This window comes from Mustela nigripes, chromosome 12, assembly GCF_022355385.1.
Source record: "Mustela nigripes isolate SB6536 chromosome 12, MUSNIG.SB6536, whole genome shotgun sequence".
NCBI classification, from domain to species: domain Eukaryota; kingdom Metazoa; phylum Chordata; class Mammalia; order Carnivora; family Mustelidae; genus Mustela; species Mustela nigripes.
In genome coordinates, this window is record NC_081568.1 from 107,372,511 (window position 1) to 107,389,658 (window position 17,148).

General features: G+C 38.4%; 1 protein-coding gene across 5 annotated transcripts in view; it reads left to right on the plus strand.

Moving 5' to 3' along the window:
- The window catches only part of VCAN (versican), a 110,849-nt gene that overhangs the window by 46,195 nt on the left and 47,506 nt on the right, over nt 1–17,148 (plus strand). For 3 of the 5 annotated variants that reach the window (XM_059418192.1, XM_059418195.1, XM_059418193.1), the window contains exon 7: nt 897–3,911. The exons of the other annotated variants lie outside the window; for them this stretch is intronic. In XM_059418192.1, coding sequence (XP_059274175.1) covers nt 897–3,911 — 3,015 coding nt within the window. The remainder of the gene's footprint in view (nt 1–896; nt 3,912–17,148) is intronic. 5 annotated transcript variants of the gene reach the window in all.

A 17,148-nucleotide genomic window follows, 5' to 3' on the forward strand; every position in this document is an offset into this window, starting at 1 on the left:
AGCCCATTCTTTCTGATGCTCAGGGTTGTTTCCAGTGATTTGTAATTACAGACCTAAAATACATCATGTGGGTACTTCACTTCCTGTTCGACTTTTGAGTTTCATGCTAAAGTAAGCCTGGAACCAAGACCCTTGTAAGAGTTACAAATGTAGTGTGTAGAACATAGAGCAAAATGTGAATCTATCACAAATGCCAAGCAGCCTCTGCCAGAAATGTCTTATTGTTTATTAGAAACCCAAGACTACACTGCAGACTTGAAATGAAGGTAGAGACAAATGTCCCAACACCTGGACTCAAGTAAAGGGTGGTACTAAAAAGTTTAATATCCTGTTTTTATGAAGCCCTCCACGTTATGGACAATGTAATAGTTTATATGTAACTCGGGTACATTTGATGTGGATTTTTTGTTGTTTTGCAACCTGAGGCACTCCCTCTCCCCTGAGACAGAGCACAACTTGAGAAGGAGGGAGAAGAGGCAGCGGACAGAAGAAGCCTTCAGAACAGTATTACCACGTTTTCCTAGTAGGCCCCAAGTTGCTGCTGTAGTTTCTGATAAGTAACCTAGCTACTGTTTCCAAACTCTGCGTTTATATGGTTTTGGACTTCTCCTTGTCTTAAAACTACAACATATTCATTTTCCTTAACCGAAAGCAGCCATTCATCCTTATGGGTGAAAGCAGTGATAAGCCTTACCATGTAAAACAAATGATGAGTTTGTGACTATGATATGTTCAAATGTCTGCCCTTGAGTTAATGTAATTATAGTTTCTAGATGCCCTTCGTCACAGAACACTTCTGGGTCACCCCAATATACACAGCAGCACTTCACAAACACTGGACATACAACTTTTTATTAGTGACTTGTCTAATCAACTCTTTGAAATTATTTTTCTAGCTAAACAGAATATATCAGAGGCTACAACCATCGAACTGAATATTCTTACAGAAACTGCATCATCCAATCTTTCTGAAGAACTGCAAATGGTACCTGAAAGAACAACACCGATCATCCCTCTAATCACCGAATTACCTATCATTACAACAAAGTCCCCTCCTGTAGGAAATATATTCAATTTTGAGCAGAAAACCATAGTTCAGGCTCAAGCTGTCACACACGGATCAGCCACCGAATCATCCACACCTGGGATTACCATGAAGCCTTTGGATATGGACTACTACTCACCTTCAGCTTTAGAACCACGCGGAAAGCCAGACATACCTGAAATTCAGAAAGAAGTACCCCAGAGTACAACTCTCATCTCCCATCATGCTACCGATTCATGGGATGGTGTCAGGGAAGACATACAAACCCAAGAGTCAGTTACACAGATTGAACAAATAGAAGTGGGTCCCTTGGTAACATCAGTGGAAATCTCAAAGCACATTCCTTCCAAGGAATTGTCTGTAACTGAAATACCATTTGTGTCTACAACAATGACCCTGGATTCCAAAACTGAAAAGAGAACAGTAAGTCCTATTTCTGAATCTCTGACCACAAGTCACTATGGATTCACCGTGGGAGAAGATGACAGCGAAGACAGAACATTTACAGTTAGATCTGCTCAGAGCACCTTGACCTTTAGCCAAATACCTGAAGTTGTTACAGTGTCAAAGACTTCAGAAGATACCACCTCCATTCCACTAGAGGACAGGGAGACATTATCAGAGTCTACAATTGTTTCACCTGTAACTATGCCTGACAGTGACAGATCATCCACAGACAACTGGGAAGAGAAACAAACTAATGGAAGGATAACTAAAGATATTTTGGGCCAGTATGTGTCCACCACACCTTTCCCATCACAGCATCGTACAGAAGTAGAATTGTTTCCTTATTCTGGTGATAAAAGATTAGTCAAGGGAATACCTACAGTTATTTATCCCTCTCCACAAACAGAAATGTCAGAAGGAAGAGAGAGAACAGAAATACTTAGGCCAGAGATGAGAACAGTTACTTACACTGATGATGAGATACAGGAAAAGATCACCAAAGATCCATTTATAGGAAAGATAGAGGAGGAAGGCTTCTCTGGAATGAAGTTCTCTACGGCTTCTTCAGAGGAAGTTCATCTTACAGAGTCTTCAGTAGAAATGACCAGATCTTTTGATTCCCCAACACTGACAACAGCAAAGCTACATGTGGTGCCAACAGAGGCAGGAGATGCGGAGGAAGACTCTACAACAACACTGGTTGAATTGGACACAGATGGCTATCAAGATACTACAAAGTATGATGAGGGTATTACAACACTGAATGTGAGCCACAGCACTGTAACTGTGGAGGTGGTCACTGTATCAAAATGGGCATGGGATGAAGATAATACAACAGTGAAGCCTTTAGAACCCACAGAAGATGAAGGTCCTCCAAAATTGCCCCCTGCCTTACTCACCACTACAGAAGTGAGTGGGAAGGATAAGGAAATCCCAAGTTTCACTGAAGGTGAAGGAGATGAATTTACTCTTATCCCAGATAGTACTCAAAAGCCATTAGAAGAGTTTGCTAAGGAAGATACAACAGACATGCATGGGAAAGTCACAGTTGGATTTCAGCCAACTACATTAATTGGTATTGCAGAAAAGCCGACTTTGAGAGATTCTACAACCAAGGAAAGAGTTCCACCTACCACAAGTGTGGAAGGCCAAGTTATTTATGCAACCACAGAAGGAAGTGCTTTGGATGAGGAAGATATGGATGTCTCTAAGCCAGTATCTGCTGTCCCCCAATTTGTAGACACTTCAGACGTGGAAGGATTGGCATTTGTTAATTATACTAGCACCCAAGAACCTACTGCTTATGTAGACAGCTCCCATACCATTCCTCTTTCTGTAATTCCCAAGACAGAATGGGGAGTGTTGGTACCTTCTCTTCCACCAGAAGGTGAAGTTCTAGGTGAACCCTCTCAAGACATACATGTCGTTAATCAGACTCACCTGGAAGCAACCATTTCCCCTGAAACTGTAAGAACAACAATAGAAATCACACAGGGAAGAGGTCAGGAAGAGTTCCCTTGGAAAGAAGCAACCACAGAGAAGCCAGTTCCTACTCTCAGTTCTACAGCTGCCACAGCTGAGGAGGCAACAACAGCTGTGGGTAAACAAGAGCATGACAGGCCACCATACACAGTCTCTGAACACAAGTTGGTGACAGCTTCTGATAGAGTCCCAGTTGTTGAAACAACTCCAGTTGGAAAAATTGAGCACAGTATGTATTATCCACCTGGTGCTGTCCCTGAGCACAAAGCAGAAACAGATGAAGTGGTAACCCTAACACCAAGCATAGGACCAACGGTGTCTTTGAGTCCAGAGCCTGAAGAGAAGTATGAGACAGAAAGTGCTAGTCCAGGGGAATTTGTATCACCGTTCAGCACCCATGTTACCCAGCTGATAGAAGAAACCACTACTGAGAAAAGAGAGAAAGCATTCCTAGATTATATTGATGTAGGCTCAGGATTATTCGAAAAGCCCACAGCCACAGAACTCCCAGAATTTTCAACAATTAAAGCCACAGTTCCAAGTAATATCACGGCTGCTGCCTTCACTTCAACAGAAAGACCCCATACCACGTCAGCATCCAAGCCATCCCCAGGACCCACTGAGAAACCGCCTCTCATTGACAGGGAGCCTGGAGAAGAAACAACCCATGACATGGTAATCATTGGAGAATCAACATCTCGTGTTCCTCCCACTACCCTGGAGGATGTTGTAGGAAAGGAAACAGAAACTGATATTGACAGAGAGTATTTCACAACTTCAAGTACTCCCTCCGCTACACAGCCAGCAAGACCACCCACTGTGGAAGGCAAAGAGGCCCTCAGACCTCAGGCAATTTCCACTCCAGAACCCCCAGCAGGGACAAAATTCCGCCCCGACATTAATGTTTATATTATTGAGGTCAGAGAAAATAAGACAGGTAAGTCTTTGCTTTCTAGACATGCCAGTCAAGGCAATCAGCATTTTATCTTGAAAATTACTTTTGGGAAAAAAATCAACATGCCAAATGCTGCCATTAGAAGATAACTGGAGTGTGAAAAAAAATTCTGTATTTTAGTTTCATATATTTGTACAAGAATTGGAAAAATATGTTATTTGGAAGAATGTTAGATACGATTGTGTTTTAAAAGTCCTAAGAAGCCCTGCTTTGTCATCTAATATAACCAATCATCACTGTTACATCACTCCAGAACATGCAGAACAAAGTGTTTTAATTTCAGTGTCTTTCCATGCATTACTACTCAAGTGTAGTACTAGACTGTGTTAACATTCCATTGGTCTTTAACTATTAACCTTCAGTACTTACATTGTGGACAGCTAAAACTGTATTGCACATGTCTTGGGCTGGTAGAAGGATGTCTAAAAGTTTGCTTTGGTTTATTTCTTTCCCAGGATTTTTTAGGTTTGTTGTATAGCTTGTCTGTAGTTGAAATGTTATAGATTTGTTGTATAGCTTGTCTGTAGTTGAAATGTTATTTTAATACCAGTTCAGCATACTGTTAAGCTGTTGTCCTTGGGTATTTTAATGAGGCTTTACATGTTTAGAACAAATGCGCCCTAGCTCAGTCCTAAAAAAAAAAAAAAATGCTGTAGTTCATTGTGTCACATATAATTTCAGATATGGGTACGTCAGCTTTACCTCTGTTCCCTAAAAACCAGGCTGTTGATGCTATTTATTTTATGATTTAATTGTTTTCATCTCTAGGAATTTTTGCGATTGCCTTATATTCTACTCAAATATTTTATTTTTCTCTCGGGCAAAAATTCTTAAAAACTGCTGCTTAACGTTGAATAATATTTGCAATTTTCATTATCGAACATAACTTATTCCTTCCTAAAGGTCAAACCACACCATCTTTGACTTTGGTAAGCTGAGCTGAGGACACATAGTGAATACAGTTTAATAGATCAATTCAGGTTTGTATCTTTTTAATTTAGAAGTTGAGATCACTGATTTTAGTGAAGTTGCTATATTCTAGTTTGAATATGTGAATTGAAAGAATGAATAGTTATTTTTTTCCTTGACTGGGGTTTAAGAGGTTGGACTAGAAGAATTTTTTTTTTCTTTCTTTCTTTTTTTTAAGCACCACATTTTCTTTCTTGTTGTTGGGATATTCCTTTAGGGGTGTCATTTTCTTAAGAGTGTCTCTCTCCTCATTAGAGTGTTCAGGAGTGCACCTGTTGGAAACAAACAGGTAACTCTGTTGTCATGTCTGCTGGCTTCCAGTGTTGTAGGTGGAAACTTCATGCTTCTGGTATCCAGAATGTGCTCGTGTAAAAGCTCTTGCGGAGCAACAAATAGAAGGAAATACATTCCCAGAGTATTACTGTTAATCCCCACTTTCTCATATGGTTGAAAGAGACCAGGATTGGACAATACTGTCCTGCTAATGAAGGCGTTTCTTGGAAACTGTATCATGTCTCCTGTCTCTTACCTTCCTTTTCCACCTCTTGAAACTGGGATCAGAGGGAGAAGATGAGTTGACAAGTAGTGGAAATGAGGACTGATGTTAGTAGGGTTGGAAAAGTGACAAGATAATATTACTATGAAAAACAAAAAGCCAAAGTGAAAGGGAATTACTGCTAGGACTTAATTTTAGAATTTTTAAAAAATGCTTGAGTGAATGACTGCAGAAGTTTTTCCCAATTTAGATGACTCTCAAGTTCGTGTAGATACTAAATTGATTCAAATAGTAGAGAAAACAGTAAAAACTAGTCTGCATTTAAAATCTCTTAAAATGGGAAATTGTGTGATAAGGTTAAGGTGATCAAATTATAAAATAGAAGATGTGCTACTTGATCTCCCTGGAAGCATTGACAGTCATCAGAAAAAAAAAAATCTAAGTTGGTAAATGGTGACTTGAATGGAGGGTCTGAGTCACCTGATCCAGAACCCATTTATACAAAGGTGTGTGTTTATATTGGAGTTGTTAACTTAATTCAACTGGGTCTGAGAAACATGCCTAGGTATGTCCTCTTCCTTCTTCCACTTTTAAAACATGGGATCATGATTTGCTTCCAAACCAGTTTTTCTTCAGTGTTATAACAGTAGGTCAGAAAACTGTGGAAAGGGAATTGTTGGATACCCCCATCAGGACCAGATTCCAATGTGTGTATGGTGGGGTGCGTTGGTATAGAGCCTGTATCTATCTAGATCCCTCCCTCATTTCTCTGTCTCTCTCTTTCATCTGTCATTTTTGTATGTTTTATATATGTCATTCTTCTGAAGACTAAAAGCGCTGATTATTTCTTGACAAGACAATGAGGTTTACTCAGAACCAGCTGCTTACTTTTACAAATTTTACTTGTTTTCTATGAGAAATTTAATTTTTCAAGCATCTTGAACTTTGGCAAGGGAAAATGTTAAAGCAGATGTTAAATTAATGGGTTCTAAGGCAGGTGTACATTAATAAGGAAAAATATATATGTGCCTGGAAACCAACTTCTTTATGTGTCAAGCCACATTTTTCCAGATTGGAAAATCCTTGGTTCATGTATGAACTTGTATAAATCTATTCACAAACATAGAACCGACCTCTACATATACTGTATATCCAAGCAAGCAAAAATGCCACCCATGCTACACTACACCGAGGCATTCATAAGTTTTTGCTATGCTCAGCAAGTCTCATAAATCTTGACTTTTTTTTTTTTTAACTATCATGAAACGAAACATGCTACTCAAGAAACGTTTATGTTATATTTGCTGAAATGGATCTTAATAGCAACTTAAGGTACTGTTGCTGGAGGGCAACTGTAGTTAGCAGTAAAAAAAAAAATCTGAAGGAACTTTTCAGCTCATAAAAGTTTTATGAGCTGAAAAATGCTATGGGGTGTGTTTAACAGTGGTTCAGGGGATACTGAAAACATGACTCCTGTCTACTTCAGGAGTAATTTGCACACCTGCATTTTGAAAAATTATTGAAAGGCTTTCTTTGTGAACACATATGAAGTCTACAGGATTTAGTGGTGTGGGAATAGTTTCTTCAATTCTGTTTTTTTTTTTTTTTAAAGAACGCTCCTCTAAATCATCAAAAATGTCACATTAGTGTGACAGAACTGTGAATGTCTTTAAAAACTGGTGTGCTGTTATCATTAAACCAAAGAATTATTTGGAAATGTACAGATATTAAATTCAAACATTATTATGCAAATGCTCATAGTTATAACCTTAAAATGGATGGTTTATTAGTTTTTTTTAATGAGTTCATATATATTCCATATTATTTGTCAGGCCAGCTCGATGTTATTTGTTTCATCAAACATTGGTTTTTGCTAGTTTATAATTTATATCTAAGTGCAGGGCAGGTGTAAAGCCAATACTAAACTAAAATGATACAGATATTAAAATATTGATGAAATTATTAATATAATGATATTAGAGATTAATGAGATGTTGAGAAATAATTTTGGCCTCTATCTTAGAATTCATTTTGCTCAGTTTCTGTATCGAAAATTATGGCACCTTATTGCTTATATCATTGAGAAATAACACTTATATGATTAATTCTTCCTGCATTTTTGTTTGTACTTTGGAGAAATGTACATAAAGCTGAAGGCATTGGGGAGAGAATGAAGAATAAGGGCGTTGGTTCTGAGAACAGGAAATAGACACCTGGCAAAATGGCAGTATTTATCTCATTGCATTTTTTAAAAGGCAATGTTTATATGAGATTGCTTCATATAATTTTTCAAAATCACACATTTTTCATTTTGATAGAATGGATTATGTAGAAAAATTGCTTTAAAATTTTTTAATTATAGGAACAGATTCCTTTCTTCAAACAAAACCTAACATCTTGAGGAGATAAAAAGTGGCTCCCCTGGTTAATATCTGACAGGCAGCTATACTCACCACTATACCAGCAATGCTGCATTGTTCTGGTTGACGTTTGCAAAAGGAGATCAGGACCCCCAATTTCTTGGGACTTCTCTCTTAACTTGTGGTAGTTTCTAAAATAATAAGTACCTCAGACCACGGCTAGAAAAAGAATACTGTCATCTAGCTAATTCAAAAGCAATCATCAGCAATTATTCATTCTTGAATGAACTGATCTTTTTAATGTAAAAGCATTTTTTAAATTGGTCTGATTATCAATACTTTATCTCACTATCATCATACGCATCCATTGATATTTACCTTTGAATAACTTTGTATGATGCTTTATTAAGCAAACTAGGCAAATCTAGGGTTTGTTTGTTTTTTTCCCCCAAAGATGTTATTTACTTATTTGAAAGAGCGAGAGAGAGAGAGCATGGGCACAAGCAAGGGGAGGGGCAGGCAAAGGGAGAGAGAGAAGCAGGCTCCCTGCTTAGCAGGGACCCTATGCAGGGCTCCATCCCAGGACCCTGGGATCATGACCTGGGCCCAAGGCAGACACTTAACCTACTGAGTCACCCAGGCACCTGCAAATCTACTTTCAATCTCATTGATGCCTATGTGTCATCAAGGTAGTACATAGTTACATTTCAGAATATCACATGCATGTGCAGAGCTCAGTCATCATGAAGCTTGCAGAGCTTGATACTTTCAGGGCACAATTTACATCTGTTTTCATGTTTAAGCTTTGGAGATCGGTTGTGAGACAACTAGGGAAAGTATTGCCAGTGGGCGAATGGAGGCATGTGTTAGGTTTAGTTTGCTGCTAATATGGGGGACAACGTATGCTGTTCAGATATCTGCTGTGTCAAGAGAACAGCACCCTGAAATTGGTAGGCCTGGGTCTGGGCTGCTTCTTCCCAGTAGAATTTTGGAGCACACCCCTGAAATTGGTTGGGGCTGGTGCTTGCACACATGAGTGGTTCTTTTTGCTGGGCTTCCGCTGTGGCTCCCTGACAGAGAAGCACATTTCTTTCTGCAGGGAATTAGGATGGCTTCTCCCATCCCTCCTTTACTGCCTGAAATCTGGAAAAGGATTAAGTTCCTCTTCCATTAGTTAAATAAAATGAAAAGGGAAGAGGCTATATTTTCCCTTTGTTTCTACACTTTGAAGAAAAAAATTGACCCTAATGTTTATAAATGATTAGTGAGTTTAACCCTGTATTGCAGATCAAAGGTTACCTTTCTAAAAAGTCCTTCTAAATGTAGTATTTTGTATGTGTCACACATAATATGCACACCACTCACATGTAGACACACATACACAAGCACACAATAGACCCTCAATTTTTAAAATGCTCTATGAATGTTTGATTAACCAACCCACTCACCTCAAGGAAAAATTGAAGAAACCGAAATTGTTTCTTCACAGGTTGAAGTTTAATAAAAGACATGTCCCATAGATAGCTAAAAAGACCTTTGTTATCTTCCTAAAATGAGCTTCTTCTTTCTGAAAATAGCATTTGCAGTTACAACTTAGGAGTTCTCAAAACTACTACGGAGGTGCGACATTATCTAAAGACAAATGCCACTTAGCTGTCACTGGCAATGAACTCAGAGAAAGGCACACACTGTCTTCCAGCAGAGCACGGTCAAGCAAGATTTATCTTTAGTTAAAGCTACAGCATTCCTAGTCCTTTGACAGATATTAAAAGAGACACAAAATAAACATAAACCATAGGCTCTGCTCCAAAGGACTTTAAACGCATTCTGGGAAGCCAGCATTAACACAATCAGGTATAATTACAGTACAGAAAAATACAGTTACACACTAGGTAACATGATACCAACTATAAATGGCAGTTGAGATCCGCGAAGGAAGTAATCAATGAAGACAGGAAGCCAGAGACTATTTTATGAGAAGGGAGAAACTTCAGCTAGTCCTTGTTGGAGAGGAAGATCAAAAACAAATGACTGGAAGCCAGTTATTAGCCAGCCTCTTGCTGCCCAGCAGAGACTCATCAGTGGAGCTAAGGAGCCACAAGCATAATCAGGCTTTTTTCTAAATCACACTTGGATAACAGAGGGGCACGGCCCACTCCAGAAGATGAATGCCTTCTTAGTGTTCACCTAGAAACCTGTGCAGGTGGGTGAACACCAAATATTCAGCCAACTTCTTCAGGAGGGAGTGCTCTCATAAGACTTTCCTGTGTTTCAGTGATTCGTGCTTTTTGACAAATACAGCATCTCCTGTAGGTTAAGTATGTTTAACTTTTCAAAATATATTCCCATGAAGTATCATGGTTCAGAGTTACACTTATAATTTGTAAAGTTAAATGGCATGGAACTGCTTTTTAAAGAGTGGGCTGTGTACTCTAAAAGGTGAGCTAAAGGTTTACGCTATCTTAATTCAGTAGTATTACAGAAGCAAGGGCTAGAAGTTGGCGAGTCTGGAGTCAGTCTCTCCTTGGCTTATCTGCAGTGTGGACCCAGAAATTTCTTAGGTTCACCGTCAGAATATTTTTGCCAGTAAATTAGACCTAATGGCTATTACTGTGTAGAAGGAATGTTTCCTAAACTTTGACACATACTCTTTTTTCCAAATCGCAGGGACCATGAGACAAGATGATCACGTGTGTATATGTACACACACATACATGTATACACACCTATACACAAAATACACAGATAGATGTTTTCTCATTTATTCAACAAGTAGTCAAGTAATGACCACACATAAGATTCTCCACTAGAACTAGATTCTTGAAGCCCATTCTGTGATTCTCTGAATGAATGTGGATGGGTGGTCAGTTCGCCCCATAAGATCGATGGCAGAGGTAGTTGACGTCCTGGAAGGAGCCTTTGGAAACAGGCCTGAGTTCATTGTCAGCATTGTGATTTCCATCTGTTTGGTCTTAAAGATTGCTTTATCTCAGGAGGTCTCAGTTGTTATAACATTTAAAATGTATAATACCACAAACTCACCAGGTTTCTTAGAGGAGGAAGAGATCTCTTCGAGGGCTTGTCGGTCACTGTGGTAGGCACATCACACAAATATTCCTGTGACAACAAAGCACTCCATGTAGTGCCCGGCACATGGGGACTACGGAGTACAAATTAATACCCTCTCTGCGTTAGCAGTTATTTTATTCTGGACTTCTACGTGTAGGGACACTTACAGATTGTTTTGTACTGGAAAAAGGTAAAAAAAATTAAATTATCTTAAAAATTTCAGATTTCGATTCATAGGGAGCCAAATATAACTTACTGTAGTATTCCTGTGACTGTAAGAGCTTGTTAAAATTTTAATCCTCTATGAATTGTGTTTGTCTAGGGTGATGCCATTTTGGGTGCAAATCAGAGGCAGCTGCAACCCTTATTTAAAATTTAAATGTAGTATTGATTCTACAGCACCTATATGTAGAATTTATTAGCTTCCTGCTATTTCTTCATGTGTGAGAGTTGGGCTTATGATTTTGATAACCACCCATTTAATTTTTTTTTTTCCAAAGCAAAAGGTCTTTTCACAAATTCTTTATAAATTTTTTCCAGGTACTAGGCCTAGTCTCTTCTTGCATATTCATGGAATGCATGGGCATTCCCTGCTGTCTTTTTGTTGTTGTCAAGGAAACCCTCAGTTCTCTACACAGGGATTACATTCTTCTTTCTTAATAGCTCTTAGATCATTCATTTGTGCAATGAATAAAAAATGTATTCATGGGCCCAGACAGTGTTCAGAACATTTCTGAGGGAAGGGATGAAGCCAAGGGGAGAGACGTGCATCGTGAAAGGAGCAAAAGGGATAAAAGAAAAGGAAAAAGAAATGCTCTCTGGTGTTTCATTTTTATGTCGTAAAGCTGAAAATTGTATGTTTTTAATAAGGCATTGCCTATTTGCATCAGTTTACAGAATGTGTGACATTACACCTCAGTGAGGGGGGTCAGTCAGGTCTGAGAAGAGTTGCCTATTCAGCTGCTTCATTGGTCGAATGATTCCAAGAAGGGGGCATTGGCCAAGAGGTAGGGATTGGGGATGTGTTTTGGTGAAAACTGTTGTATATATTTTTTCATTTGTATCAAAGTGCTTTGAATTGTTAACACCATAACTGAGGTGATAGAAAATGTAAAATAGTCTTTCATCCCAGAGCATCATATGAACAACTAAGAACCAGTTTTATTGTATTAAAAATGGTGTTCCTTGGAGAGGTATGTGGGTATTTAGACTTTTTGAGTACAGATCAGGAGGAAAACACCTGTCTATTGGTAAGAAGGCTGTAATTGTCATAAAAAGAATGATTTGACTCTTGGGAGGAAAATAAATTATGATAGGCCTTCTAAATACTTGTTGGAATTATTGTAATAGTGGACAAAGTATTTCTCCATAAATAATTTAAAGTGTAAGTATGAAAGGAAGACTCTCTAGAGTGAGAGGGAAAGTTTAATTATATTTCAGCATCTGTGTCTGTAAAAATTTGACCTATTGTGTCATGATATTATGTCCAGATGTGCTTGCACACGTGCATAATTGACCGGCTTCTGGTGGCTTCATCTTTTGGCTTTGTCCTGTAGTCTTCTTGGTTTCTCACAGGGTGATTTAGTTGCTTTGGCCATGTGCTGCAAAGAGTAGGTTTCTGAAGGTTTTGGTTTTCTTAGGTTGAAAAAGGAAAAGGAAATATATTAAGGTATATTTCTGTAGAGTATAACAGAATATACTATAGTTAGCATTTTTCACTATGCTGCGCACTCACCTTACTCTGCTCTGTAGGGAAGCCATTGTACTGTCTGCAGATGAAACATTCTCTTCCCATCTCTTCACACTCACTTCCAGGAAATAATTGGAGGTGTGGAAGTAAAGTCATTCAGTCAAGCTATTGTGCGGCTGGAGAAAAGATAATGCAATCTATTGCTTAACAGGGAAGGCAACTTTAAATAATTAGTAAGCAAAAGCATATAATAAAGACTATTTGCTTGTTTTAGTAAAAAGAGAAAACTAGACATGATACAAAATAAATTAATAGAAGAAGCATCTTTAGATTTTGCTTCACAGGAAACTCTGGGCACTCATTCCCTTACTGAGCAACCACTCTGCTTGCCTGGGAGGGCCCAGAGCTACATTAACCAGGCACCAGGCAGCTAACCAAAAGTGACGCCATTCTAAGCACGGGGGTTTGAGAAACACCAGGAAATGGCCAAGTGCATAAATATTGCCAACACCACTTCTCAACCCTTGCTGACTATTAGAATGACCCGGGAGCCTCTAAGTAAAAATGCCCATGTCTCCATCCCTCACAGACAACTTAAATTTGGATTTCTAGTGGGAGGGCTCAGACATTTGTACTTTTGGTTATTTTCTTTTCTTAAATTTCCTTCATTTATTTTTCATTACTAGATATCTGTATTTTTTAAAGCGTGATTTTGATACACAGTGAGTGTTGAGCATCAGTAAAGTAAAGGCTTTCTGACGTGCAGACAGTTGGCTGAAGTAGGCAGTCCTGCAGAAGGGGATGCTTTAAGCTTCTGCCAGTTAAGCTATACTTGACCAGTTTTAAGGAGAAAAAGAATATGTCTGATTCAGTCTCCTTTGAGTGAAATGGTGTTCTTTGATCACGTTTTGGGAAAGGTAGATTTTGTCATAAGTGTTAAAATGAATGTTGGCATCTTTAAGTAAGGAAGAAAACAGAATCAAATATCATTAAAATATATATGTGGGGTTTTTTTCCAATTTTTTAAAAAAATTTTATTTATTTGACAGATAGAGAAAGATCACAAGTAGGTAGAGAGGCAGGCGGAGAGAGAGGAAGGGAAGCAGGCTTCCTGCTGAGTAGAGAGCCCGATGCTGGGCTCGATCCCAGGACTCTGGGATCATGACCTGAGTCAAAGGCAGAGGCTTTAACACACTGAGCCACCAGGTGCCCCTAAAATACATGTTTTTTAAAAAAAAGTTTCCAGCAGGGACGCCTGGGTGGCTCAGTTGGTTAAGGGGCTGCCTTTGGCTCAGGTCATGATCCCAGCATCCTGGGATCGAGTCCCACATTGGGCTCCTTGCTCAGCGGGGAGCCTGCTTCTCCCTCTGCCTCTGCCTGCCACTCTGTCTGCCTGTGCTCACTCTCTCTGACAAATAAATAAATAAAATTAAAAAAAAAATTCCTGAATAATTGTAATTGAATTAGAAGTAATGGTAAGGGGTGGAAAATACATCTTGAATTACCCAGACTGCATACCTTACTTTGCTGTATCCATGTTACCTTCTCTATATCAACATGGAAACTATAAGAAAATACATATGGTTATGGCTTAGGGATTCTTTTTTTTTTTTTAAGATTTTATTTTCTTCTTATTATTATTTATTTATGGGGGGGGAGCAGGCTCCCCACTGAGCAGAGAGCCCAGAACCCTGGGATCATGACCCGAGCCAAAAGCAGGAGCTTTAACCCACTGAGCCACCCAGGTGCCCCTGGCTTAGGGATTCTTTTGACTCTACTACCGAAGTGACTTTGTTCATTATACATTTACATTAAGAAAAATGGTGATTACCACGCTGATATAAGCCTATATGGAATACTGGATTTGGAAAGAAGGTGAATGATTAAAAAAAAAATTTTTTTTTTTTTTGAAACCATGTCTTCCCATTTAGATTATCTGGATTTTTATATACAGAAGAGTCTTTACTGTTTGCATTATCAGTATGATTCTTTAGGTATCTCAGAATTTGATCTGCTACTGCAATCAAAGGACAGCAATTTCTTCAGCCCAAAATTCACATCTTTCAAAGGAGGTATCAAACTGTAATAGAATGTTAACGTTTTCCTTCTTGATGATAAAAAACTGAGCAGACATTCTGCCAACAAAATTCTCAAAGAGGGGTTGAGTGGCAAGAGTATGAAGGTCATTCATGTTTAATGGATCTCTCCATGCAATTTAATTACAGAATACAGAATTTAGAATGGACAGTAAGACAAAAATACAAACACAGCTAAGGAATCTATACATAAGAAATGATATGACCTAAGTCCTGTGGCATACAAATCAAAGATAAAACCAGTTTGGGCTGAGGAGTTTTAGAGAAGATGTCCTAGAGAACTGAGGGCTTAAGCTGGATCATTTATAAATGCAAGGTCAAGTTCAAAGGAGGATTTAGAAGCATTCCAAGTTGGGGGTCGGAGGGCTCTTCTTGAACAGAAGTTGAGCCAGGAATGAGGAGTATAATAAGATGGGGACATGGAGTTGCTGGGCTCCAAGGCAGCACAGAATTCTAACAGAGAACTGAAGGAAGAGGATAAATATGGGACATATTTATCATGGGACCGTTCAAATGCCCTGTTGAAGAAGTCAGATAGAAGAGGTGAGCAGAAGCTGCTATTGACTATTAAAGAAAGGAGTAACATAATTAAAAATAAAATGGTGTCTGGTAAAGTTTACCTTACCAGTGATAATTTAGAGGTCTTAGAAAAGAAGTATAAACATATTTATGAGAGGCATTTGTTTTACTTTACTCAAAGCTTTTACTTAAATTTTACATCCTTGATTCTGACCAAAGCATTTTTCTGGTGTTAGGATATTTGGTATCTATCTATCTATCTATCTATCATATGTCAAAGACTTTCACAATGTTGGAGAAGTAAAGTGAAAAGGATAATAAATATACTGCCTATGGTTGGTTCTTATTGTTATATTTTTAAGCAACTTTGAAACCTAAATAACCTGGCTTACTTCTCTTTCATATAGTTCTTGATCTTGTCTCATTGTTCAGAAATGCTTGAAGGTCCCAAACTTACTTGATTGTTCTCCAGGAAAGCCCGTGCTCTTTAAATATTGGAAGTTGCAAACTCCCCTAGGGCTTTTCTGTAAGTAAGAAGAGCTCACACTTGGTGATGTCTCTTTGAGCACACTTAGACCAGATGACTCTATCTAAACACATTCTTTCCGCTTGAAGGAATAGCATTATTAGGGGATTATCTCAAGTTGGGGAAAAGAGATGATTTTTATCATCCTCATAATATGTCTGCCTCTTTAAAGTGAGGTCATCAGAAACGCTTATGTTGTTTATACACATGTTTTACTCTTTGTGGGTGTAAAATTCATGAATTAAAAAATATCAAGCTCCCACTCAGCAGGAGTAGGCTGCCAGTCTACGGTAACATGCTTGGGAGATGCACCACATGAACCTCAGCTAGCAGAGTTAATAGGGAGGTATGGGTCACAGAGTCCAGTGCTGGTCTCCCAACGTTCAGATTAGTCTCTCTTATCTCTGAGGAGATTGAGTATTGATGTAAATATCTCTTAATTTTCAGTTATTGAGGTAATTAAGGGTTCAAACATATCTGAAGAGATTTGGGGAGGGTGTTTATACCTCAGTTACCAACCTCAATTTTTGTAGCATATTGAGTCAGCACCATTTTTAGTGTCTCAAATTTTGAGACTACTGGGGGATTTAGGATATCTGAAACAATCTGATTGAAATTTCTATTAGCTGGAAGCACCTGGGTGGCTCAGACAATTAAGCATCTGATTGCAGCTCAGGTCATAATCCCAGGGTTCCCGGATCAAGCCCCATGTTGGGCTCCCTGCTCATCTGGGAGCCTGCTTCTCCTTCTCCCTCTGGCCCTCCCCCTGCTTGTGCTCACTTTCTGTTTTTCTAAAATAAATAAAATCTTTAAAAAAAAGAAATTTACATTAGGTGATTTTCTTTGCTTCCTGAGCTGCCAGCATTGTATTTTAAATTAAGAACACATCAAATATGAAGAAAGTTGAGGCGTTTTTTTTCTGTCTGGTTCCTGGACCTATAGATAAAGTGTCAGAAAACATATAAACATCTTAAAGAACTTCAGACTTTCTCTATTTAAATTCTGTAAGTATTGCTCAGCCACTTCAGTATGGTTGCCTATTTTATTTTTAAAATAAGGGAACAAACTATTTTTGTTGCACATTAAAATGAAATCCATTTTACTAAAGAAATGTGATCCTACTATATCTCTGCTGAGTAAATTGGTATATAGTTATATTTAATTAAAAGCTCTTAAACTTAAATTGTAAAATTCCCCAAAGAGAATGTGAACCTTAGCCAGCTGCCGATGCATCTTAGCAACAATGTTTTGTGTCCACTAACAGCATGACTGGAAGATTGTGCTATGTCCACAAAATTCTGCCACGAAGTACTTAAAAATACTTGGTGAATAATTTGAGGCCAGCTAGCAATTAAGTGTTTGTGAAATGCCATTAAAAATTCTATTAACTGTGAAACTAGTATATTCAAGTCAAGCTGTTAAAATACATTTGTATAAACATAGAACAGATTATACATACACTGTGTAGAGTTCTGTGGTTTGACTCTTGAAATC